The following is a 25,064-nucleotide window of genomic DNA, read 5'->3' as shown; positions in this document are numbered from 1 at the left end:
TAAATCAGGCAGCCCAGGGGCGCCTGGGTGGCTCAGTCGGTTGAGCGTCTGACTTCAGCTCAGGTCACGATCTCGCGGTCCGTGAGTTCGAGCCCCGCGTCGGGCTCTGGGCTGATGGCTTGGAGCCTGGAGCCTGCTTCCGATTCTGTGTCTCCCTCTCTCTCTGCCCCTGCCGCGTTCATGCTCTGTCTCTCTCTGTCTCAAAAATAAATAAAACGTTAAAAAAAAAATTTTAAATCAGGCAGCCCAGTACCTGTGACCTTTGCGGTCAGGGGACTGGCCAGTTAACCCCTGTATAGCAGGGGAGGACCTGTGTGTGGGTGGACTCAGGTCACAAGAGTGGGGTCCTCCAACTCCCCAGCGGCCTTTCAGTTGGCCAAAGCCACAAAGCCACCAAACTGCCACCACCAAGACTTCTACCACCATCATGTCAGAAACAAAGACTAACTTACTAGGACATTCCCTTGAGCAAACTGGTGTCGTGAAGGGAAGAGACCTTAATCTGACATCAGCAATGCTTGTGCATAGTAAGTGCTCAGTAAATTTTAGCTGTCGTCATCAGTAATGATAATGAAGTGCCTGGCACATAGTAGGTGCTCGGTAGTTCTCTGGTCCCAGGGGGTCACCAGCTGGAGGCAATCGGCAGCCACCTCCCCTCATCCTCAGGGCCTACACTTTTGCACAAGGAGTCAGACCTGTAGGAGACCCCAAATGTAGCCCTTCAGCACATAGGTGGGGAAACTGAGGCCTAGACAGGGAGGACTTGCCCAAAGTCGCAAGCAAGATCTGTCCCTAGAGCCTGGGTTTCCCAGGCCAACACCTCATCCTCATGATAAACTCTGCAGCCCAAGGATGGAGGTTTTCAACGTGTGACACCTCTAGATTCAAGTGGGCACTGCTTACTCTCAAGAACAGCTTTGTAAGGGTGGGAGTTCAGGTTCAGGCACAAGGGCTTATCTGGAAAGCCAAGGCCTCAGGCCTACATGAGGCAGGTGCAGCTTTGTGACTTGATGGAGCCCATGGAAGCCTGCTCCCCTGTGGGTCAGGAAGGGAAAGAGGCCACAGGAGAGGCCCATCCTGGCCCCTGGTTCCCTGAGCTTCTAGCAGCTATGGATATCAGCTTGGCCATCCGGCCAACCAGCCCCTGGCTTTGAGATATCAGAGGCCACTGTGGCTTCTTGCTTTCTCCTGGTTTCTGCCCTTCTCTAGGTACTCCCAGCCGCTGCCATTGGTCTGGTCTCCCTGGTCACTTTCCCTCAAGCCCCCCTTTCTACTGCTTCCACCCCTCAACCCAGCCCTCGGGTCTGTGAGACCCTGCAGCAGGGCAGTGGCATTCACACCAGGCCTGAGTGACCCCAAAGCCATGCCTTTTCCACCTGGTCTCATTGCTGCCCAGGTGTCCCCAGGTGCTATTTCCTGTTGGTGCCACTCGGCCTCTTTCCCAGTGACCGCCCCTTCCACCTTCCACAGCCTCCTTCTGGAGGAGGCTCATTCCCCAAGGGCCTAGCAGGACCTCCCCAGTGGGGGTGGTGATGACAAGGCCGAAGCATATTCCCGAAGCAGGAGGCCACCTGAGGTGCTGTCAAGCAAGGGCAGCTGCTTACAGGCAGCTTGGCCTGAGCACCTGCTCCGCAGGAAGTGCAAGGGGACTTTGCTGGAAATCTGCCTTTAATCTTGGCTTCCTGTTTTCTGCCCTGTGGGACCGCCCAGAAGTTCTGAGTTTCAAACTATTTCACACCAGCTTCTCTAAACTGTCATCTCAGAGCAAAGAGGCTGGGGGAGGGGAGGAGGCAGGATGGAGGGAAGAGAGAGACCCTCCCTTCCCAAGGGACCGACCCTGGGAACACAGCGCAGTCCGCACATAAAGGTGGTTAAGCTCTGGACTTCTGGCAACCAATGACCTACCCATCTGTGCATAGCGCTGGTCTAGCTCATACTGTTAAGTGCAGCCCGAAGTCCTGACCTCCACCCTCCACATCCAGGAGTCTCCAGCCTCTCTTCTCTGGACTCCCTCCAGGGTGGCGACAAGTAGCCCATCCTGGGACAGCTAGCAGGAGCCTCCCTGGCTATTTGCCCAGAGGCTCCAGCCACACCCAAAGATCAGGCTTGCTTTCTCCTGTGGCCTTACTCCCCACAAACAGCACCTAAACAAGAGCTGTCCCATGGCTCACCTTTGTCCACAGGAGCCCAAGCCCATCACCACTGGCCCCCCATTGGCCATATAATAAAATCCAAACTCATGTCATAAAACACCTGGCCCCCAAGGGCCCCCAGGATCTGACCCCTTCCCTGAATACCTCCCTCCCCGACCTGCAGGCCTCACCACCTTGGCCTCCTGACTGTTCCTGAAGCTGCCGAGCCTGTGTGCCTGGCTCCCGTAGCCTGCTCTCCTCCATCCAGAATTCACTGCCTTCCTGCCACAGTGTCTGATTACCCTGTTTGTTTATCCTGCTGGGCAAGAACCGCGGTGGCCTTGCCTACACCTTCATCTCCGGCATCCAGGACGGCGGCTAGCGCTTAGTAGGTGCTCAATAAGTGTTTGTTGAGTGAGTCTGTGAATGAATAAGTGACTGAACATTGACTGGCTCTTTCACTAGAGAGGACACCTAATAGGGCAGAGTACTTATTGATCTGCCTCCTGGGCCTAGGGTTCAGGGAAGTTAAAACACGTATTTCACTGTGCTATGGGGAGGTGGAGCCAGGATTCAAATGCAACTCTGTTTGACTCCAAAGTTCACACTCCTTGCCACAGCAAACCAGGGGAAGAAGTCAAATGTGTTGGAGGCAAAGGAAGATGGGTCGGTAACCAAACTGGGACAGGAATTAGAGCATTTCCCCCAAATGCCCACAGTCCCTTCCCCTTTTGCCAGCCGACTCCATCAGAGGAGGGGAGATGTCAACTTCTCCCTTTCAAAAGCCTTTGCAGAGCTATTGAAGGGCCTTCCTTTAGGCTGAGAGAAGGCCCCATCAGGCACTATTTTATCATTCCATCTTGACCTCAGAGGAAAGAAAGGGAAACCAACTGAGCTGAGAACCCTCCCCAACCCCACCCCTAGAGCTGTTATCTTGCTGAATCTGAAGCATCTCTCATGAGCAGAAGTATATTTTGAGCCTGATCTTACAAAAGAGGAAACTGAGCTCAGAGACCTTAAGTAACTAGCCCAAGGTCACACAGCTAGTAAGTGGCCCAGCTGAGATTGAACTTTGAGATCTGAACCCCCAATCCATGCTTTTTTTGCATTACACCATAGCAATCTCTGGGACCTGATGTCTCCTCAAAGGGCAGGAGTGGGACTACTTCTTCCCTCCTTTGATGAGCTAGTCCCTCACTGGGAAGCTGGCCCAGGGGTGCACTGCGTCACAGAGCCAGCCTGTGGTTTGTCTGGGGAGTCACACCCAACTCCTGCTCCTGACATTTGAGGCTCTATGCAAACTGCAGCCACACTCTCTCCAGCCCACTCTCCGACGGGCCCGTTACTGTCCCTCCCATTCCATAGGTCTGGGTGGACTAGCCTTTGTCAGTATACCTCATTTCCCCCACCAGACAGTGCCCCTCCTCTCTGCCCACCCAGCCCTGTCCCTAAGAAGTGCCTTGATGCCTCCGACCTACACCCGAGTCTCTGGTCTCTCCTCCATCACTAACCTCCCCCCACACCACCGCCACACACACACACACACACACACACACACACACACACACACACACGGTCTGCTCCCGCAGCTGAGAGCAGACCACTTCCCTGCTCCTCATTAACCATGATATGTAACAGTGATACTTAACTGAGGGCTGATCAGGTGCCAGCCGCTGCATACTAAGCACCTTAGATGAATTAACTCATTTCCTCACCACAGAACCTTAAGAAATTGGTGCTATTATTTTCCCCATTTGGTAACCATAGGACAGAGTTTAAATAGCTTTCCCAAGGTCACAAAGCTACTGACGACTTCCTCATTGCCTCCAGGCTGAAAACAAAGCGCAACAAAGTCCCACAAAGTTCTTTGGATCTCTCTCGTCCCTGCACCTTGCAGGGACCCCGTCTCCCACCACTCTCCTGAGGCCACACTGCAATTTGCAGCCATACTGAGCTATTTTCAGTTCCCAGAGCCGTCAAGGCTCTCACCATTCTCTGCCTTTGTTCATGCAGTTCTCCTGCCTGGGGTCCCAGTTCTATGAAGTCTTCCCATTAGCCCTCTCCTCTTTTCTGCTTTCTGTGGACCTTGTACACCACGTCTCCACGTTTATCAGTTGTTTCTTTGCACTTGTGTGTTGGCCTGTGAGTTATCCCACGGAGAACTCCCTGACAGTAACCAAGTGGCCCTACTCGTAGACTTCAGAGCCCGTCACGCTGTCAGAGCCAGGAAATGTTTTTGAATGAATGCTTACTGCTGCGAAGGAGGCCCACTCTCCACAAAGAGATCCGAGGAGACAGGCCCAGGTCAGGCCTCAATTGCTGCTACATCGGGGGAGTCTGCGCCCAGAGAAAGCTCGGAGCAGGCTCCACGGCGGCCGGGTCAGCCCTCTGGGAGGGACCTTGGGGAGACTTCAGCGCTGGCCGGCAGGTGGGGGCAGGGCGTGGGCGCGGACACACCCCCCGCAGTGCCCCCCGGCGCCCGGCAGGGGGCGCCGCTCCTCCGGCCCACGCCCCGCCGCGCGCCGGGCAGGCCCCCTCGCGCAGGCGCGCTGCCGCGGGCGGAGGATCCGGGCCGCGCTTCCTCTCGCCAGGCCTGCGAGCTTCCTCCCAGCGGAGCCCCGGGCAAACGGAGCTTGGCCGCCGCCGCAGACACCGCCGCCGTCCTCCCGCTCCCGCCCCACCCCGCACCCTGCCCGGGGGGCCTGCCGGGGTGGGGTCCGAGCGGGGCGACCGCCCGGCCGCGCCGCCGTCGGGGCCGTCCCCCGGCCAGCCGTCCCTCCCTCCCCAGCCAGCCTGTGGCCGCCAGAGCCTCCGGGGAGTGGAGCTCGGGGAGCCCCCGCGGCCCCCGATCCAGCGTCCGGGGCAGCCCCCCGGCAGCCGGCGCGACGTTCCAAACTCGAACCTCGGTGGCGGCGTTCGGAAGCGGAACTCTGCCGGGGCCGCGCCGGCTACATTGTTTCCTCCCCCCGACTCCCTCCCGCCCCCCTTCCCCCGCCTTTCTTCCCTCCCCGACCCGGGCCGCGCGGCCATCCCCCTGCCTCTGTCTGGCCGTCCCTCCTCCCCCTCTTTTCGCACCAATACCTCTTTGTACCGCACCCCCCGGGGACCCCTGCGCCCCTCCCCTCCCCCCTGGCCGCATGGACCGTCCCGCAGGCCGCTGATGCTGCCCGCAGCGAGGTGGCCCGGACCGCAGTGCCCCGAGAGAGGTGAGTGCCTGGAGGGTCTGGAGGAGGTGGGCGTCCAAGTGTTTCTCGAGGGGATGAGGGTGGAGGTCGCGCGTCCCGCTTCTGTTGCTTCCGTTGCAGCTGCGGTCACGTCCACTCCCATCCCCCACCTCCCTTACCCCCTCCTTCCCGGGTTCGAATTCTCCCGGGAGTCGATGTCAGCCCGACTGGGAGGGGAGCTTACCAGGGAGGTACTGCCCTGTGAGCCCCACAGACTTGTCTCAGGCCACTCCGAGTCTGTCCCCTCCTTTCCCCGTCGTGTTGGGGCTGGCTGGAGCCTGGAAGGAGGGGCAGCATGGGCCAGGGCCCTGGAGAGTGGGCACTTTGCCTTTCCCTGCCCGGGCCCTCCCTGCAGGTTCCCTGGCCTGCCTTATCCTGCACCTTCCCTCATCCCCCCACTGAGAGGAGCCGGCTGGCTCTACGAAGTCCAGGGCCCAGCCACCTCCCTGGAGCCTGCCAGAGGTTGAGCCTGTCTGCCTCCCAGAAGACAAGGCCTAAGCCAAGGGACCTGTGACCCTTGGGTGGGGAGACTGGGCAGGGCCTCTGTGTGGGTGGACGTGACACTGGGCATCAGGACCATGCTCCCACCTCCTGGCAGCCTAGTCAACTCATTCTCCCAGGCTTCTCAGGGCCCAGGCCAGGTGTCTGGAAGAGGCGTGTCCAGCCACCAGATCCTTGGAGCTTAACTGGGGGTTCACCTCCCCTCCCATTTTGTGGACCAGGGTACTGAAGCTCAAAGGGGGAAGTTGCTACCTTAGGCCTCTAGCAGGGCCGGGCTGTCTGTCCGTTCATCCTCTGCTCTACAGAGCTGGACTCCTGTGGATGGAGGGAAACCAGGCAGGGACCTTCACCCACCAAGGACCCAGGCCCCCAGCCTGACCCAAGGGACTTTGTGGGGTGAACACGTGCTTCCCTGCAGAGGGCTTCCGGCCCCAGCTCTGCCTGGGTCTGGGCTCAGGCAGCATCAGCACTGCCCATGGGATTTCCCCTTGGTGCCTGAGGCTGGGTCCCACTGACAGGATGTGGTGGGAGAGGGGCACCTTGTCTGGTGTGGCCCTGGCGCTAAGTTGAAACAACCTGGTAGTCAGTCCTGACCCAAGCCTCCCACACATGTGTTCTAGCTGGCACAGAAGCAGCCAAGTTCAGAACATGAATGGGATCCAGATGGGGAAGGTGAGAGCCCTGTTTCCACAGCCTTGGCATAGGAGCATTGTCAGAGTGGGGACACCCAGGGGGCCTCTTCGAGCCCCCCACACTTTGGTGATCCCAGTGTCTTTTCTTGGAGGGGCCCCAGCAGGAACAGGGCAAAGGCAGCAGGAGGAAGGTTGGGAGTGTGGCAGGATCCTCTTGCTCCCTGGAGGGATAAGAGGTTCCTTGGAGGATGCTGAGCTGTGTCTGGGTCCCCTTGGGGCCGCTGGTGGTTTCGTCCTGTTCAGGACTCTGCTCTTGATGTAAGGTTTTTTAACGGTTGCCCCAACATGCTTGGTGGAAGGGACCCAGATGTGGTGGGCGTGAGAGACTCCCGTCACCCAGCCCCCCACCCAGCCCTAACTTCCTTTGCAGCCTGAGGGCCTGGGGCTGAGGCCTGACTGTTGGACACTTTATACCAACCGTGAGCTGTGTGGGTGCAGCTCCAGGGTCCCAAGGCCTTTGTAGAAAAGGGTTCTGGCTTCAGGCTAGCACATGTGCAGAGATGTGTTTTTTATCTGGTGAGCCTAGTGCCTTCCTCCCTCTCAGAAGTGGCTGCTCTTTTCTCTGTGTTGGGTCAGGGGCAAGGAAGGACCAGATGATCGTCTCCGGGGCCACCGCCGAGGGCACCAGGCCCCAAGAGGTTGAGCTACCATTGAGCAGCCCAGAGTACAGGCAGGGGCAGAGGCCCAGGATACACAGTGTGATCCAGCCACCCAAACAAGCTGCCAGCTGGCCTGATTGGGCAGAACGGCCTGCGTCCAGTTCTGGGCCCTACCTTTTGAGGCATTTGAAAGCCTTGACACATAGTCCCCAAAGAAAGAGGTGTTCGGTCTGGGAAAGAGAAGGTAGGGAGAGACCCTGAGGTGCCTGAGGGGCTGTTGCATATCAGAAAGGCCATCCCACGGTAGAAGATGTTCCAGACATCAGGGCCAGAGCTGGGGGCCAGATGGGTCCCAGGGAACCAAGTCTGATCTCATGGGAAAACTACATACGGATTACTTTCTTAATGCATAAAGTAACAAAGCAGCACTATAGGAAGACTTAGAAAACAAAACAGAAATCACAATTTCTTCACCAGCAGTGACCGTTTGCATTTTAGAGTTCCCTGCCTGTCTCTTCCTGATTCCACCCCCCCCCCCCCTTCATCTCTGTTGTCATTTGAGTATGCGCGCCATGACACCTTTTTTCGCTTCATTCTGTGTTTCTGGGCATTTTCTCAGTCTGTGTAACTTCACCTCTAAGAAGCTACACCGCATTCCAAGTAGCTCCGCTGCAGCAGCGTCACCCAAACCCTCGTACTAAGCGCGCGCATTGTTGTTCCCATCTGTCGCTGGTATAGCTGTTGTTACTACAGGCCCCAAAGCAGCCTGGGGTATTGGAAAGAGTGGGCAGCTTGGCACCCATCCGATGTTCCCCGCCCAGCTGCGCGATTTAGGCCAGCACGGAGGGGCCTTGGACAGGTCACGCTCTGAGATGGGGTTCTTTTATGTACACAAAAGGATGGCTTTACCTGGGCCAGACGGGAATCTGAGGAGAGTGTGAATGAACTAACCGAAGTACTTAGAACGTACCTGGTGCAGCCCCGGGCCCCCAATAAGCACTTTGTAAGGGAAGGTTAGCGTTCACAGGGGACCCAAGTGCAGGCTGCCTTAACGTGTGGAGATGACACCTGGGCCAGAGTTGGCTGGTGGGTCCACCCAGCAGGGCGAGGCTTTGCCCATGGAACCCTTCTGAAACTCTCTGTTCCTGAGGTACTGGGCTATGGTTGGGCATGGACCTGACCCTGGGAAGATGGGCTGCTGGTTGGTTTCTGGGGCCTGACCCTCCCCATCTCCCTTTGCCAGCACCAGAGCTGACCGGACAAGGTCTATCCTCTGAGAAACCGGCCGCTGCCTGCCCCTGGTTTCGGCTGCTTCCTAGGCCACCCCTGAATTCCCCCAGTGGAGACAGAGGCCTACTTTCCCTGGGAAAAACCAAAACTTGGGCAAGGAGCCCAGGCATCCTGAGCCCCAACCCAGGGACAGCATGCCAGCCTCGTCTCCCTACCCTTTCCCAGTGGTGGGGGGAAGGGAAGAAAACTGGAGGTGGGGGTGGGGCAGGGATTCCAGTCTCCCAGATGGGAGTTGGAAGGGAACATGGATGGTCCACAAATCACTGGGAAAGTTTCGTGCATTAGCGGCCTCCTCTTCGGCAGGTGTTCCGGGTCTGACCTGAGCACACCCCCTGCTTCCCCTTGTTCTGCTTCTGTGGAGACCAGAGTAACTGGGAATACCCTCCGGGGGCCACCCCATGGGCAGTAGGAGGAAATCAGTCTCAACCTGGCACTCCTGGGCCTAAGAGACCATAGCCCCAGATGACCCTAAGGCAGCCCGATACTCACGGGAGGCCCTCCCCCAGGTGAGCCATTCAATACAGAGATCCCCAGGCACATGACCTCAGATTCTAGCCACTAGACTTTTGCCTGTGGAATGTCTCCCTCCACCCCGGTCTTGGCTCAGGGGAAGTGGGCATTACAACTGCCCTCCTGTCCCACAGTTTGGGCTGGGATGAGGTCACAGGGTGGGGTCCCCTGCAAGATGCTGGCCTGGCTGGGGCAAACCCTTTGGGTGTTTCTCATTCCCCCCTGCCTTGGTTGGGGACAGGATGGGTGGAGGAACAGGCTGCCCCCCATGCCAGGCAGGGAGCACTGCCTCCCTTCCTCCTCTCCTGTGGGTCCCTTCATTCGAGGGCTGGAAATAGAATCCGCTAAGTAATGATTAAAGTCAAATTCAGACCTAAAAATAAAGAGCTGGTGAAGGAAGAGCTAGTGTGCTCCCTGTGTGGCTGAGGGGAGAAGTGAGCAGGGCGAGGCTAGCTTCAGAGGCCAAGCCCCTGCTTCCCAGGAGAGGCCAGAGCCCACTGGGGGATCAGGAGTCCTCCACCAACCGGGGGGCGTCTGTCTTATCGGCATGATGCAGCCTGCACCAATCAGGCAGGCTGGCAGGACCAGGGAGAGAATCTCATTTTTCCTGTGGGGAGACTGAGGCCCAGAAGGGGAAATGTTTTGTCCAGCCACTGTCCCGGAACGCCCCTTGGCAGCCCCCCAGGGACCTGAGGGCCTCACACAGCCTAGCTTGCCCTTTCTGCCTGCTCAGTTTCTCTTCCTGGTTTTGAGGTACTGTGATGAGAGGAGCTTCTCATCACACACTAGCTGTGTACGCCTCAGCGGGGCTGGGCCTCCAACCGCAGCTTCCCTCCGTCCCCCTGCGCCCCCCCCCCACACCCGCCCCTTCCGTGTGATCTGGGCCCAGAGCTGCAGGAACAAGCAGAAGAGAGGCGCCCCCCTGCCTGTGCTGCTCTCTGCACAGCTGGAAGCCTTGTGGGCGGGTGAGAACCTGGGTGTCATCTGACGCCTGCCCACCCTGGCTGTTGCTTCTCAGCCCTGTCCAGCCCCACACCTGGTCTTTACCCAGGCCCCGTCATCCTATGCTGTCATCCTGTGCTGTCCACGCTGCAGGGAGACTGGAGGGCAGAATGAAGAAAGCCCTGAGAGCCCCCCTGCTGGCCAGTAGAGACGCAGAGAGGAGTCAGGGGAGGCCTGTGGTTCCACTTCCTGGCAGGGCTGGTGGGAGCTCGGAGGCCGGGGAGCTGCGTAGGCTGCAGCAGCCAGGAGGGCTTCCTAGAAGGGAAAGGCCATGAAAATCAAGAAGTGTTTGAGTTCCTCGCTTGGAGCTTCTGCCTTCCCTAGAGTTGTTGGCTTCTCTAGTTGCTTGGTGGCTATGGACAGACTGTTGGCCTCTCTGTGCGATGCAGGATATGGCAGACGAGCAAGGATTGGGCACCCATGTAACTTCTGCTTCCCAGAGCAGGAGGGCCAAGCTCTAGGCAGACCTGCCTTCAGCCGCCCGCTCTCACCTAGCTGCCCTTTTTCCGAGTGTCATCCGTCCTACCCAAGGAAAGGCTGGAGGTTTCTCTCTTGACCAAGTTCAGACAGATCTTAGTTCAAATCCCTGCTCTACCCCTTGAAAGGTGGGTGTCCTGTCAGCCTGGTTCCTCCTCTATCAAACAGAGATCAACAGTAAAACTTCACGGGGGTTTTTGAGGATTAAGTAAGTAATATAGGGTTGGGTCAGTGGGCTCTTATCTCATACTTTCATTTTTACAGCCCATCCTGCTAGGGGAGGAGGTTCCTCCCTCAGGTGGGTAGCAAGACCGGAAGTCCTTCGCGTTGGGCCCCCATAGCTTTACCTTCTGAGTTCTGTGTTCTGTGGGTCCCAGTTCTGAGATGGAGAGACCAAGAATCTGGGGGCCAAAGTTGTTAGTTCATGGGCCTCTGGCCCTCAGTCCCCCCCACCTGTAATGTGCATAGGAAGCTTCAAGGTAGGGGCCAACGCTCATCATTTTTTTTTTATCGTTTTTATTTATTTTGGGGGGAGGGGGGAGTCAGAGACAGAGTGCTTGTTGGGGAGGGGCAGAGAGAGAGGGATACACAGAATCTGAAGCAGGCTTCAGGCTCTGAGCTGTCAGCACAGAGCCCAATGCAGGACTCAAACCCACGAACCGTGAGATCATGACCTGAGCCGAAGTCGGACGCTTAACTGACTGAGCCACCCAGGAGCCCCTAACACTCATCATTGTTAAGTGTCTGTTGGAGGTCAGTGCTGAGAGGCTGTACGTAAATGTAGGCAAATGGACACGCAAAGGCTATAGCCTGTGCTGGGGGCAGGAGAACAGAGGCCTGTGTTAGGGCCCTGGGGAAGCCCCAAGTCCCTGCTGCCCAGTGCATGTAGGTAATTAGGCTCCTGAGCGGTAATTAGAAACCTTTCTGGGCCAGGAGTGTCAGCCTCAGGCCGCAGTGGTGCCTGGGGGAGGAGGCTCCCCATTAGCCTTCTGTGACTCCAGCCCCCACCTCTCCCAAACCACTAGATGGGATTTCCGGTCCCACAAGCCACTGGAGGCGGGAAAAAGCCAGTGAGTTGCTGTAATTTAGTTTTAAACATTTGTCAGCCGTTAAACTCACCCCTACCCTTGGGGCAGGGGTGCTGAAGGCTGAGGGAGGCCCGTGGCTGGCAGAGGGAGCGTCAGGCAGCACACTCTGGAGTCGAAGTGGGGCCATCCTTTCAGCCCTTTCCTGACCCCCAGGAGGTTTAGGCATCTCCAAGGGTCTTGTGCCCAATTCTGCAGTGCCTGACCCTGAGACGTGCAGTGGGTATGCTGAGCGCTCTGGACTGCCTGCCTGGGTCAGTGGGAGCCCTCCAGCCCCACAGCCTGGTGTGTGGCAGGGGGTGGGAGGGAGAGAGCATCACAGTGCCTTCAGCCCAAGTGTCCTTTGCAGAAGTAGAGGTGGGGCTGATTTTACTGCTGCCAAACCAGCCTGACTGCTGGCGGTGCCCCACCCTCCTCAGGTGCACTGCTCTTTCAGAGGGGCGTGCCCACATCAGAAATTTTACTTATTATCTGTCCTGTGACTGATCAGAACTTCCGGGCTGGTTCAGAGCCTATGTGGACCCCCACCCTGAGCCTTTTTCTGCCTTAATTAACTCCCTCCGTATCCCAGTTTTGGAAGCTTAATTCTGGTCTGGTCTAGCACACCCCCCTCCCAATTGCTTTCACTGAAATCCTCCCACTTCCCCTCCCCTTCTTTCTGGAAGCCTTCCCGGGTTGCCCCTGTCTCTTCTGTCTGTTGGGTCACTGAACATACCTGGCCGTGATCGTCTGGTAGCCAAGAGGACAGAAGCAGGACTGCATTTTGGTGGTGGCCCTGGGCCGGGCACAGAAGAGAGACAGATGAGTGGAGTTCTCAGAGCCCCCTGGCGTCTCATGGGCCCTTTCCTCCTCCTGTCCATCCTGGCCCACCAAGCAAGGGGCTGATTGCACAGGGAGGCTCCTGAAACACTGGCTCAAAGAATGAGAAGGCATAGTGAACATGCCTGTTGCTCTGGTGGCCACCCCTGCCCCCCCCAGACACTCCAGCTGGGTCCTGTGGCAGGACCGAAGTCTCTGGGGGCCACAGGGTCCCTTGTGCACTTCCCTTTTCGGTGGGTATTTTTAGATGGGTGTAAACAGTTACTGAAGGCTCCCACGCCCCATTAGGCAGTGGAGTTTTGGTGAGGGGGGCAGGGCAAGGAGCCCCTTGACCTGCCCCGGCCTTGGACACATGATAGACTGTGAGGGCTACAGCTGCCCCCAGGGCAGGGAAAGGGCAACCGGGGAGTTTCTGGGCTCCCAGTTCTCCTTTCTTCTCCCCTCCCCACCAGCCTGGGCGACCAAGAAAGGCCTGCCTGAGGCTGCAGCCGCTGACCTCAGTGCTTGGGCATAATGCCCGGCCTGTTCCCGGGACCCCGGCACAAGGACTGCTGGGAGCAGGGTTTGGGGCAGGAAGTCAGAGTGAAACGCTGACTTCACAGAGTTCCAAGCCCCCTGTCCCCTAGTCCTCTGTGGGTGTGGTGACAGCTGCTGTCCCTTTGGGGTTAAATATAGTCCCGTCAGTTATGGGACCTCGGTGTGATGCAGCCAGCCTTGCTTCCTCCTTTCCTTTGTTGGTTCATTCATTCATTCAGCACTCATTCACTGAGCTGCCACTCTGGGCTCAGCCCTTGCTGGGGACATGAGTCAGCTCCCGGCCTTCCCCCTGCAGAGCTCCCAGGCCAGGATCAGTGAGTTTCTCACTGGAGCGCAGGGATGTGTGAGAGGCTGCAGAGGCCTGGAGCAGCCAGCACAGCCGGGGAACTAAGGAATGCTCCTGGCAGGGGTGGTTTTCAAAAAGTGATTTATTTTCAATCTTCCTTTTAGGGGGAAGTTAGTAATAGATACATGTGGTTTAAAAAAAAAAAAAAATCAAGAAGGACAAAATAGCAAATGCACCGTAAAAGTAATTTTCCCTTAAACTTGACTCCCCCCTTCCTACCCCAGAGGCAACTGCTGTTGCCCGTTTTCTCTTTCAAAGATAATCTGTGCATGTCTGAGTTACAGAATGACTTGTGTGTCCCCTTAAAAAACACAACTTTTAACATAACATGGAAGATGGGTGTCCTGCCCCTTGCCTTTTGTCACAGCCTTTAAACGTGGAGTGTTCCAAACCTACTAAAAAGCTGAAGTAGGGGCCCCAGGCCAGCTCAGTCAGTAGAGCACGCGACCCTTGATCCCGGGATTGTGAGTTCGAGCCCCACGTTGGGGGTAGGGATGACTTAACAAAAACACAATAATAATAAAAGAAAAGGCTGAAATAATAGTATAACGAATACCCGTGTATCCTTTACCCAGATTCACCAAGTCTTAACATTTTGCTGTGCTCGGTACCTCTTTTGTATACCTACACATGTGAGTATATGTGGTTTTTTTGCCAGTTTGAGCATTAGCGTGAGCATCATCTTTCATTTCTAAGTACTTGAGCGTGCACCTCTTACATAATCACAGCACCATGATCACACTTAAGAAAATTAACATTAAAATTCCATAATATTACCTAACATTTCCATTTTCCTAACTGTCCTCAAATGATTTTTATAGCTACTATTTTTTCCCTCTGAGCCAGAATCCAGTTCAGGATCATTCATTGAATCTTGTTGTCATGTTCCTTTCTCCTTTTTTTCCAGCTTTACTGAGGTGTAACTGACGTAAGATGTTGCATAAGTTTAAGGTGTGCAGTGTGGTGATTTGGTGTACCTGTATTGCTAACCAGTTAACCACAGTAAGGTTAGTTAACACCTCCTTCACCTCACATGAATACCATTTTGTTGTTTTGTCCCATTTCTTTAGTGTTCTGTTTAATCTAGAACATTCCCCAGCCTCTGTTTGTTTGTTTTGTCTTTTGCGACATTTACTTCAAGAGTCCAAGCCAGTTTCTGGGGCTGTGCCTGACTGCACCTTCCTGATATGAGTCGTGTTAGCCGGCTCTGCCAGAATACCGCCCAGGGACCCTGTGCCCTCCTCCGTTTGTCGTAGCAGGGGCGCTCCACTCTGTGTTGTTCCTCTCACTGTGGGTGATGCTTATTAATTCGATCGCATGGTTAACAAGGTGTCTGTCAGACCTACCTGTTGTGCAGGTGCTTTTCCTTTCGATTAATCTGCGGAGTGGTCTTTGGAAGCCGTGTCACTGTCTCGCTCCCCCCAGCAGCTTTTCCTTCGGCGACTTGAACTGGGGGTGCTCTGTGTCAGCACCTGAAACTCTGTTTGGGCCCTGTCACTGCTGGAATTTTCGTTACGTTTTAGGGATATCGGGCCATTTATTACTTGATCGCTTACTGATGAACACGAAAGGTTGTCTCCCAGTCTCTTGCTACCACAAACGGTTCCACAGGGATTTTTAGGCACATGTGAAACAGAAGCGATTCCTCAACTGCATCCCGGAGGTTGAGAGGAGGTTCCTTGGGCAAAGAAGAGAGAGGGAGTAGAGAGGGAGCAATAGGCAGGGAGGTGGAAACAGCAGGTGGGACACAGGTCTGGCGGAGGTGCTGGAGAGCCAGCAAGTCCCAGAAAAGCCAGGTGACTACCCCAAGGTCACACACAGCAAATTGGTGGCAGAGCCAGGACCAGGACTCAGAGCCTCTGACTCCACAAAGTAGCTTGAAAGCAGGTTCACATAACCCAGAAAGGACCCCTGTGTGCCCGGCCCAGGCCAGACTAGAAGCCTAGGTTCCTTATGGTTCCTCCAGCCCTTCTGCCTCTTAGTCTCTAACCTGGAGGAGGATGGCCCCTGGACCCTCGGGGCCTTAAGGAGGGAGATTACTGAGCCACCCTGGGCTTGTGACTTCACCAGAGAGGAGCTGTCAGAGAGAGCCCACGGCTTGCAGTGGGCTCCCGGCAGCTCCAGTCCTCAGAGCAGCCCCAGGTGTTGCAGGGTTATCACTACCCCAGTGCATGGATGGAAAAACTGGTCCCAAAGTCATTGCCAGTAGAAAAGGGGAGAGGAGTCAGTTCCTCCCCCTGCTTTCCCGATCTGTGGTTGTCATAGCCCAGCCCCTCAAGGAAGCCCCGCCCCCCGCCCCCAACCACTCTAGGTGGGCTCATCCCCACTCTGGGCACCGCTTGCTTCTCTTCTGCCCTGCATTGTCCTTTTCTAGGCCAATGTGGCCCCGGGGCATGGTGCTCCTGGGGCATGATGCTCCCAGGGCATGGTGCAGGGGCTCAGGCATCTGACACCTGAGCAGAGCAGGATGCTTATTGGAGGTATAAACCTCAGGCAAGGCCACCTTGCCTCTTGACCTCGCTCAGGGTCCTCGTAGGTAAGATGAGGGTAAGAATAGCGTCAGTTGTTAGAGGATTTGATGAGCCATTACGTGCCAAGGGCAGGGCCTGGCACAGAATAAGTGCTCAGAAAACAGGGCCTGTTATTATTTTTATTATTATCATCAAGTCAGTGGGGAGGCGGCAGCAGCAGCTGCAGGCCGGGAAGGGAGTGTTTGCAAACTGACAGCAGGGAGGGTGACTAACGGTGCCACAGTCTCCACACCCTCTGTGGTGGCGTAGTGGTGGCGAGTTTGGAGGTGGGGGGGGGGGGTGGGGAGAGGAGGCATGGGGATGTGGAAAGCTAGCAGAGCCCGTGTTCAGAAGTCCTGAAGGTCGAGGACCCAGCCAACCCCAGTGGAACCCTGTCGCCTATAACTAGCCGTGTGACTTCACACAAGGTGTTCAACCTTGTGAGCCTCAGTTTCCGCTTTTATAGAACGGGGGTAAGACAAGCTCACAGCTCACCACCGCGTGTGGAGCCCAGCAGGTGGTTCCTGACCCCAGCCCAGTCACCTGAACGTGTTTGATGGTGGGGGGAGGTGTCTAGGCTCAGCCTTGGTGGGCCCCCGTCTCCCTGTGCTGACAGCAGAGGTTGACGGGCTGGCGTCCGGGGACAAGAAGCACTGTGTACCCTGGGAGGAAGGGAAGCCGTTTTGTCTGGAGGAGAGGGAGGGGGTTTATGGCAAGCCCTGTGCCAGACCCTCCCGGTCCAGGCTCTCCTTCTCTCCCTCCACAGCCTGCTTGCAGGGGAGGCCTTTCAGGGCGAGGGATCTGCGGCTCAGAAGGGTTGAGTCATTCTTCTGAGTTGCACACTCCACAGAGCCAGGTCTGCCTGACTTGAAACAGGAGTGAGGCCTGGGAGTGGTGGTGGCACTCCCTGGCTTCTGCTCTCCTCAGCCGCGCGCTTCTTGGCTGAGGTCCCCAGAAGCAAACCCCGGTTCCTCACATTGTCATTTGAAGCTCCTGCCACCCTGCAGGGTTTATGCCAGGCAGGCCCACCTCCAAACCGTCCCCTGACAGCAGACTGGTAGGGTGCTCAGATGGTCAGGGTCTGCTTCCCACCCTCCCTCCCCACGAGCTTGCAGCCAGGCCAGTTCCTCACGGCTGTCCCTGTCTGCCTGGACACCCTTGCTCAGCTGTCACACCAAGGAGGGGCGCCTTCTCCGGCCAGCCTTCTTGCCGTCTAAGCCCTCAGCTCTTTAGGGCTCAGCTCTGGGGCTCCAAGAAACCCGCCTACACCCTGCAGGCCTTGCCTCACACCCCAACCCCTCTAAGATGTGTGCATGCTGGCGTCTCTTCCCACTGCCTGGCCTGGGGAAGGTGGTATTACAGCCGGCCCTAGACCTGGTCCATCCTGTCAAATGAGCCTGGGAACAGGGCTCATGGAGTTCTTCTTCTAACACACTGTACCCACGGAGAAGTCACTGGCCCTGTCTACACCTCAGTTGCCTCAGTTTCCCCATCTGTAAGAAGAGAACAGGAGCCCTAGCCTGTCTACTTCCTGAGACAGGTACACAAGGGCTCTGGGCTTTGGGAAAATGCCAGCAGTCCAGAGAGCTTGGAGCAGGGGCCGCAAAGTATGTGCAGGACGGATTGGCTTACTGCCCTTGGGGTATGCATTGGCTGGGGTAGCTTTTTTGGAGGGGCTTGACTTTATTGAAGTAAACCTACACACCAAAAAGTGCGGCAATCCTAAGGGTGCCACAGAGCGAACCCCCCTCCCCCACTTCCAGTCACGCCGCCCCCTCCCGAGGGCACTCGCCATGGTGCACCGTGGATGTGGCATATGCATTGAGAACGGGGTCACACGGTCTGTCCTCTTCAGTCTGGTGTCTCGGTTACTACTACTCGGGAGTTTGTCCTTGTGCTCTTGAACATCCACGTCCACTGCTATGCGGCGCCCCACTCGTGACTGTGCCACAGTTTACCCATCCGACTCTTGATGGGCATCTGGGCAGTTCCCAGCGTGAGGTTGGTTACAGTCATCCTGCGTGAGCGCTCTCGTGCCCATCTCAGAGGACACCAGCCCTGTTTTCTCTTGTGGGTGCACCTAGATGTGGGGCGACTGGGATGTACATTTGGCTGTAGACGTACTGCCCGGGCACGTTTTTATAGGCAGAGGAACTATGAGGCCCACAGAGAACAAGTGACTTTCCCAGGTTGCACTGCACCTTCCCCAGGTTCACACAGCTGCCCTGGGCTCCCTTCCCCCACAGACCACATAAGTCACATCCGGGCCTGGGGCTCGTGGGGTGGGTGGCACTGGTGCTGCTCACCTCTGAGCTTCCTTTGCCTGTGTTGGCCATTCAGTTGGGCTGTGAGGCCCCTGTGGGCTTAGGGTCGGTGACCCCTCTGCCCCTGAGGATCCTCCACCTTTGTGCTCCTGCTTCCTCCCTATCCAGTGCGCTCAGCCTGCTGAGACTGGAGAGGATGGCCCTGGCCCAGCTTCCGGCTCTGGGGGCCTTTGGTACCTGTTCACATTGCTGCAGGGAAGGAGTGGGAGCTCCGTGAGTCGGGGAGACCGACTCCTCACACCCCTCCTCAATCTTCCCTTTCTCCCTGCAGCTCTCATGGTACCAAGTGACAGGTTGGCCTTCCTGTGACACGGGGACGCCAGATCTTCTGAGAAGATGTCAGCAATACAGGTACCATGGGGGCAGGGGTCTAGGGCAGTTGAGGGGGTGCTGAGCAGAAGAGAGAGAATGAGGGCTCACATAGACCTGCTCCCCTTTTCCCAACCCTGGATTTCAACAAGGGAAGATTCTAGGGTGCGCTGTTAGACCCAGGACCCTGAAGATGGGAGTACAGATCTGGGAGAGATGGGGGAATCTCAGCTGGAAGGCCCCCCGAGTTCTCATGGGGAGGAGCACCTCACTCAGGCTCACAGAGGCCAACCAGGAGGCTGTGACTTCAAGAGTGGGTGGGCAAGTGGGTGGAGGTGGGCCCCGGGCTGCATCCACCCGCCCACCTGCCGCCTGCCCCGCAGGCCGCCTGGCCGTCCGGTACAGAATGTATTGCCAAGTACAACTTCCACGGCACTGCCGAGCAGGACCTTCCCTTCTGCAAAGGAGACGTGCTCACCATTGTGGCCGTCACCAAGGTAATGAGGGACCTCACGTGCCCACACCTACCCCCTCCCACCTCCGGGTGTTCCTGCTGGGTCCGGGCTCCCCTGCAGGGTACGGTGGGCCTGAGAGTGTGTCTGGGCTTCCATCTCCCCAGGACCCAAACTGGTACAAAGCCAAGAACAAGGTGGGCCGTGAGGGCATCATCCCAGCCAACTACGTCCAGAAGCGGGAGGGTGTGAAGGCAGGCACCAAGCTCAGCCTCATGCCGTGAGTACTGCTGAGGAGCAGTTGGGGTCTCCCAGTCTGGGGAGGAAGGAGGACAAGAAGGCCTGGTTCCCCTAGAAGACTCACGAAAACAGAGGCAAGAGTAGGGGGGGGAAATGTGTGAAGGCTTCTCAAGATGAGGGGAAGGGTGTGGGTACTGGACCTCAGAGGCGGGGGGCAGGCCCAGGAGGAGGACTGAAGGAAGAAGGGTGGGAGGCAGGACATAAGGGCCTCTGATACCTGACTGAGCCGGTGGGGGCCATGGTGCGGTGTCAGCCAGAGCCGGGGGCCTTCAGAAAGTGGAGCCCGGCAGATGTGTGGGGCAGGGGTCAGTACCCTTGAGCCACCACGAGCCCTGGCCTGGCCTCCCGCAGCTGGTTCCATGGCAAGATCACACGGGAGCAGGCAGAGCGGCTGCTGTGCCCACCGGAGACAGGTCTGTTCCTGGTGCGGGAGAGCACCAACTACCCCGGGGACTACACGCTGTGCGTGAGCTGTGACGGCAAGGTGGAGCACTACCGCATCATGTACCACGCCAGCAAGCTCAGCATTGACGAGGAGGTGTACTTCGAGAATCTCATGCAGCTGGTGGAGGTGAGCCAGGGCACCCGGCACAGCACCACCGCTTCTGGCCACGTGGCCTCGGCACGTGCAGCCTCTGAGAGCCTGTGTTTCCTCACGCCTTGATGAAGCACCTGCTACGATGCCACCACAGGGAGAGTGGCACTGTCCCCACTTCACAGGCCGGGAAACAAAGGGTCAGAGCAGTTAAGAGACCTGCTTTGGGTCACATGGTTATAAATTAGAGGTGCCAGGACTAGAATCTGAGTCTGTCTAACCCCAGAACTCGGCCTCTTTCCAGGCAGTCCGAACTACATGCCCAAGTATGTGTATGTAAGCATGTCCTCATGAGCTACACCTTGATGGCTAGGGTCCGCCAGGCTCCTACACCTACATGGATGTGCCCACGTGTCCCCGCAACTCCCAAGGCCCACTCTGCTAGCCGTGTTCAGGCCACAGCTCGCTTCTGGTAGCCCCAGAAGTCTCCCAGATGTCTCGTGCGTGCACTCTCAGCTCCCTTCCCCCTGCCAGACTGGCTTGGCCTGTGGCTGGGAGGGTCCTGGCCACATCTGGCTAGAGGCTAGTGTATGTATGGACTGAGCCAGGGCTTACCTTCTGCCTCGGGATGCTGGTGAGGCCCGGAGTGGTAGCAGCTGCCCGCTATCTGTCCAGCACCTGGATGTGAGGTGGCATGGGAAATGGGTCACGGATCTGAGTCTGGGCCGCCCTCGTCCCTTCCCTTGTGGGAAATGAGGAGCCCTCCCAGCGCAAAGCCGCTCCAGGCTGGGTGGGATAGGCCTCCGCCGCCCTCTGGTGGTCAGAGCTGGGCAGTGCATGTGAGCTGTTGGCGCTCGGTAGGCTGGCCCTCGAGTGCCTGTCCTGCCCTCCACAGCACTACACCTCAGACGCAGATGGACTCTGTACTCGTCTCATCAAGCCAAAAGTCATGGAGGGCACGGTGGCGGCCCAGGATGAGTTCTTCCGCAGTGAGTGCCATCCCTGCCCCCATTCCTCGCTGGCCTGCCTGCCTCCTCCCACCCGGGCTCCCTGGCACTGCCCCCATCCCAGAGGCTCTGGATACCTCCAGGGCACTCCACACACGTAGTCCCGCCTGTGTCTGCCGCGGGCCCTGCCCTGGCTTCACCTCTCACTGACACCCTTCCCCCCACCAGGCGGCTGGGCACTGAACATGAAGGACCTGAAGCTGCTCCAGACCATCGGGAAGGGGGAGTTTGGAGGTGAGCGGGAGGGGGTGGCAGCCCTGGGAGGGCCAAGGGCCCGTGGAGAGTCTGGGGGACAAGCTCCAACCTTCCTCCCCCAGATGTGATGCTCGGTGATTACCGAGGGAACAAAGTCGCTGTCAAGTGCATTAAAAACGACGCCACCGCCCAGGCCTTCCTGGCTGAAGCCTCGGTCATGACGTGAGTCGGGGCCGAGGGTGGGTGCGGAGGTCACCTCCCCGGGATGGGGAAGAGATGGGGAGGCTTGACTGGCAGGCTCTGAGCACGCCATCCTGCCCTAGGCAACTTCGGCATAGCAACCTGGTACAGCTCCTGGGCGTGATCGTGGAAGAGAAGGGCGGGCTCTACATCGTCACTGAGTATATGGCCAAGGTGTGCACCTGCCCCGAGATCCCATCCCCACTCCGGAGCTGAACACTTGGGCTTTCCAACTGCCCCAAACCCCTCACCACGCCCTCTGGTCCCTGCTCCCCCAGGCCCCTCTCCACAGCTGAGCTCTGAAGTCACCAGGCAGGGCTCAGCTTTTGTCCTGACTCATCATTTATTCCCTATGACCTTGGACAAGTTGTGTCACCTCTCCAAGCCTCAATTTCCTCATCTGTGAAGTGGAGATCGTAACACAGTTTACCTTAGAGATTTATGCATGAAAACTGCTGAGTGCAGTGTCCAGCTTATAGAATCTGATATTCAGAAGTGATACCCCAACCCCTCCTTGCTGCTTCCCTCCCCTCGCATATCCCTCAAGTGCTTACTCAGCCCCAGCCCACAATGCCAGAGGGCTGGAGGGCAAGTCTGACCTGTGGGGCCGGTTGGTCTGTCTGTCCCGCCCCAGGGAAGCCTAGTGGACTATCTGCGGTCGAGAGGTCGGTCGGTGCTGGGCGGAGACTGTCTCCTCAAGTTCTCACTGTGAGTGAAGCAGCACCCTTTGGGGGGGCGGGGGGCGGACCCCGTGCTGCCGTGGGAGCCCTGTCTGAGGGGACATGTGGCTGGCTCTGTCCCAGAGATGTCTGTGAGGCCATGGAATACCTGGAGGGCAACAACTTCGTGCACCGGGATCTGGCTGCCCGCAACGTGCTGGTGTCTGAGGACAACGTGGCCAAGGTCAGCGACTTTGGCCTCACCAAGGAGGCCTCCAGCACCCAGGACACGGGCAAGCTACCAGTCAAGTGGACAGCCCCAGAGGCCCTGAGAGAGAAGGTGAAGCGGGCCTCTCCCCAGAGCCTGAGGAGCGGTGGACGAGGGTCCTGGGTCACCCCTTCCCCCCCACAGCCTCCCAGGGTCTGACACTGCTTCTCCCATCTACGTGGCAGAAATTCTCCACGAAGTCTGACGTGTGGAGCTTCGGAATCCTTCTCTGGGAAATCTACTCCTTTGGGCGAGTGCCTTACCCAAGAATTGTGAGTTGGGCGCTGGGGCCAGGGCATGGCTGGGGCTGAGGGTGAGGCTTAGAGCAAGGGAGGGGGTGGCAGGGGAGGGGGCCCTTTCCGGGCCCTGCCTCCCATTCTGAGGCCTAGAGGCCACAGGCTTGCCCTTGGGACCTTCCAGGTGACCTCCTGGGCCAGGCTCTGAGGCCCAGGTCTGAAGGGGATCCCCGAAGCTGAGTAGGGGTCCTCTTGGGGGTGAGGCCCCGTGTGGACTTATACCACCCACCTGCCCACAGCCCCTGAAGGACGTCGTCCCTCGGGTGGAGAAGGGCTACAAGATGGACGCCCCGGACGGCTGCCCACCCGCCGTCTACGAGGTCATGAAGAGCTGCTGGCACCTGGACGCCGCCACGCGGCCCTCCTTCCTGCAGCTCCGGGAGCAGCTCGAGCACATCAAAACCCATGAGCTGCACCTGTGACCGCCAGCCGCCGCCCAGGTCTCGGGCCTGCGGGGACTGAACCTGGATAGATTGTGGACCCGGTGCCCCCACTTACCGGGCCCGAGCCTGAACTGAGCCCAGCGGGCCGGCGGGCCTCTCTCCTCTGACCCAGCCTGCGCCCCCTCTGGCCTCCCAGAGACCCCGCCTGGGCCTGGCACCTTTTCTCATGGACCCACCTGTGGGGCTCAGGAGCCCCACTGAAGGGGCCAAGAAGGGAGGGGGCTGAGGAGCGTGAGGCAGACGCCCCCCGTACCGCGGTCAGGCTCCCCCTGGCCTCCCATCTCTCGCCTTCTTAGAGTTTTATCCCTTTCCTTTTTTGAGATTTTTTTCCTGCGTGTTTATTTTTTATTATTTTTCAAGATAAGGAGAAAGAAAGTACCCAGCAAATGGGCATTTTACAAGAAGTACGAATCTTATTTTTCCTGTCCTGCCCACGAGGGTTGGGGAGACCAGGCCCCTCTCTGGGGACCCATCGCCCCAGCCTTGTTCCCCATTCCGTGTGCCGTGTCCCGTGTCGCCTCGGTCGCCCGTGTTTGCGCTTGACCATGTTGCACTGTTTGCATGCGCCCGAGGCAGACGTCTGTCAGGGGCTTGGAGTTCGTTCATGTGCCGCTGCCGCCCACCCACCTGCCTTGTGAGATGGAATCGTAATAAACCACTCCATGAGGACTCCGCTGCCCGGCCTCGGCGCTTCCTCCGCCGAGCCTGCCCGTCCCGCCCGGCCCCCTGTCCCCGTGCCATCTTGTCCATCCCCCTGTCTCTGTGAGCGGGGCTGTGCTTGCCCTGGGAGTGGAGGGGGGTGGGGAGCACGGCCGGGAGATGTAGCCGCCGCTTTGTGTCAGCTGCACGAGCGAGTGTCCTGTGTCTGCCGTGGGGGAGCTGTCGCCACCCGCCCTCCCCCACCGTCCTGCTGGGACCCGGTCCACAGGGTAAGGTCTGAGGGTCCCAGCCACCTCGGCTGCCACGTTGTTCAAGCACAAGGAGGGCGGAAGCCGAGCCTGACTGGATGGAAGTGGGGTCCCCCTGGTAGGAGGCAACATACGTTGTCTCCTGCATCAAATGTCCCCTGACCCTGGAGAGGGAGGGAGGGGGAGGCTCTGAGCTGCCGGTGGTTCTCACGACTCACCTACGATGTAATAGTGCTGCCCTGTCCCCTCATGTGTGCCCAGCCCCGTGCTTGAGGATACAGAGGTTGGGGGGGGGGGCTTCCCCACCCCACCTGGGGGACCACAGATGGAGAGTGAGCACCAGCCACCGTATTTCCTCCCTTTACTCAGGTTCCCTGGGTGCTGTGGTCAGTGCGGAAGCTATAATGGTTGGGGGAGGCTCATTTCATTCCCTGAGACTGGCAGCTGAGGCTCTGACCCTGTCTCAGCCCTGTCCCAGCCAGCAGGACCTGAAATCCAGGGAGTTCTGACTTTGTAGTGTGCCTTGTGTCTGCTCCTCAGCCCCCTGCAGCCCAGCCGCCAGTGTCTGCCCCCACCGCTGCCCTCCAGCCCAGAGCAGGAGCCTCCTCACCTCCCCCAGTCCGTCCCTTCTGCACACTGCGAGGCTCGTTTTTCTAAGACCAGACCATTCGTTCGGTGACATTTGAATACCTGCTTTGTGCCAGGACTGGGATGCAGCAATGAGCAAAATAGACCTGGTGGAGTTTCCAGTTGGGAAGACAATCACTCAGACAACTACAAACTGATAGCGTGCTATGGAAAAAGACATGTATAACGTGGGGGTCAGATCTTGTCTGTAGGTCAGGAAGGGCTTCCCGGAAGGGGCAGCACGTAAGCTGAGATCAGAAGGATGATCAGGAGGTGGGGGGGTAGGGGGGGTGGGCAGCAGCATTCCAGGAAGAGAGGCTGGGACAGGAGGCAGGACAGCTTGTTCTGAGGCCTCCGGGAAGATGGTGAAGATGGGCGGTGAGCCTTGAGGTGGACAGGGAGGCTGGGGCAAGGGTTTGGCTTTTGTCACACTGAGAGCCACGGGGAGCCCGTGACAGTTCTGAGCTCCTGGGAGCAGAGTGAGGACTGATCAGTGTAGGAGAGGACGGTGGGAGTGGATGGCCTCCAGAGGGATATAAGGGAAAACTGAACGAACTTGCCAATGGATTCGTAATGTAGGCGAAGGAGGGAGAGGAGCCACTGTGACCCCTGATAGGCAGGATGGCTGGCGGTGGGGGGTGCACCAGGAGACTCCTCTTCTGGAGGAAACATCTTGAGTTCTGTTCAGGATGTGCTGAGTTTCAGGCGTGCCTGTGAACTGCCAAGAGGCAATGAGCAAGTTGTTGGAACCCAGAGGCTGGAGAGGGGAATCTGAGA

The 25,064-nt window shown here is 57.9% G+C and overlaps 1 protein-coding gene across 1 annotated transcript; it reads left to right on the top strand.

Moving 5' to 3' along the window:
• The first annotated feature begins 4,693 nt into the window (after nt 1-4,693).
• On the top strand, nt 4,694-23,421 carry CSK (C-terminal Src kinase). The gene is made up of 13 exons (XM_043555004.1): nt 4,694-5,338; nt 18,320-18,399; nt 18,741-18,854; nt 18,977-19,089; nt 19,461-19,680; nt 20,540-20,633; nt 20,820-20,885; nt 20,969-21,068; nt 21,170-21,260; nt 21,721-21,794; nt 21,890-22,085; nt 22,199-22,285; nt 22,549-23,421. The coding sequence occupies exons 2-13, from the start codon at nt 18,385-18,387 to the stop codon at nt 22,729-22,731; spliced, it is 1,353 nt and encodes a 450-aa protein (XP_043410939.1). The 5' UTR covers nt 4,694-5,338; nt 18,320-18,384; the 3' UTR covers nt 22,732-23,421.
• Nucleotides 23,422-25,064: the final 1,643 nt, after the last annotated feature.

The sequence above is a fragment of the Prionailurus bengalensis genome, chromosome B3, assembly GCF_016509475.1.
Source record: "Prionailurus bengalensis isolate Pbe53 chromosome B3, Fcat_Pben_1.1_paternal_pri, whole genome shotgun sequence".
In the NCBI taxonomy this organism is placed as follows: domain Eukaryota; kingdom Metazoa; phylum Chordata; class Mammalia; order Carnivora; family Felidae; genus Prionailurus; species Prionailurus bengalensis.
Note: the sequence above shows the minus strand (reverse complement) of the source record. Positions and strands in the feature narration are given on the sequence as shown.

What these genes read in the sequence shown, in the direction of transcription:
- CSK (XM_043555004.1), top strand. An exon ending in GCTGAAGCCTCGGTCATGAC is followed by an intron (nt 21,069 to 21,169) that starts GTGAGTCGGGGC and finishes ATCCTGCCCTAG; the next exon opens with GCAACTTCGGCATAGCAACC. An exon ending in CAGAGGCCCTGAGAGAGAAG is followed by an intron (nt 22,086 to 22,198) that starts GTGAAGCGGGCC and finishes TCTACGTGGCAG; the next exon opens with AAATTCTCCACGAAGTCTGA.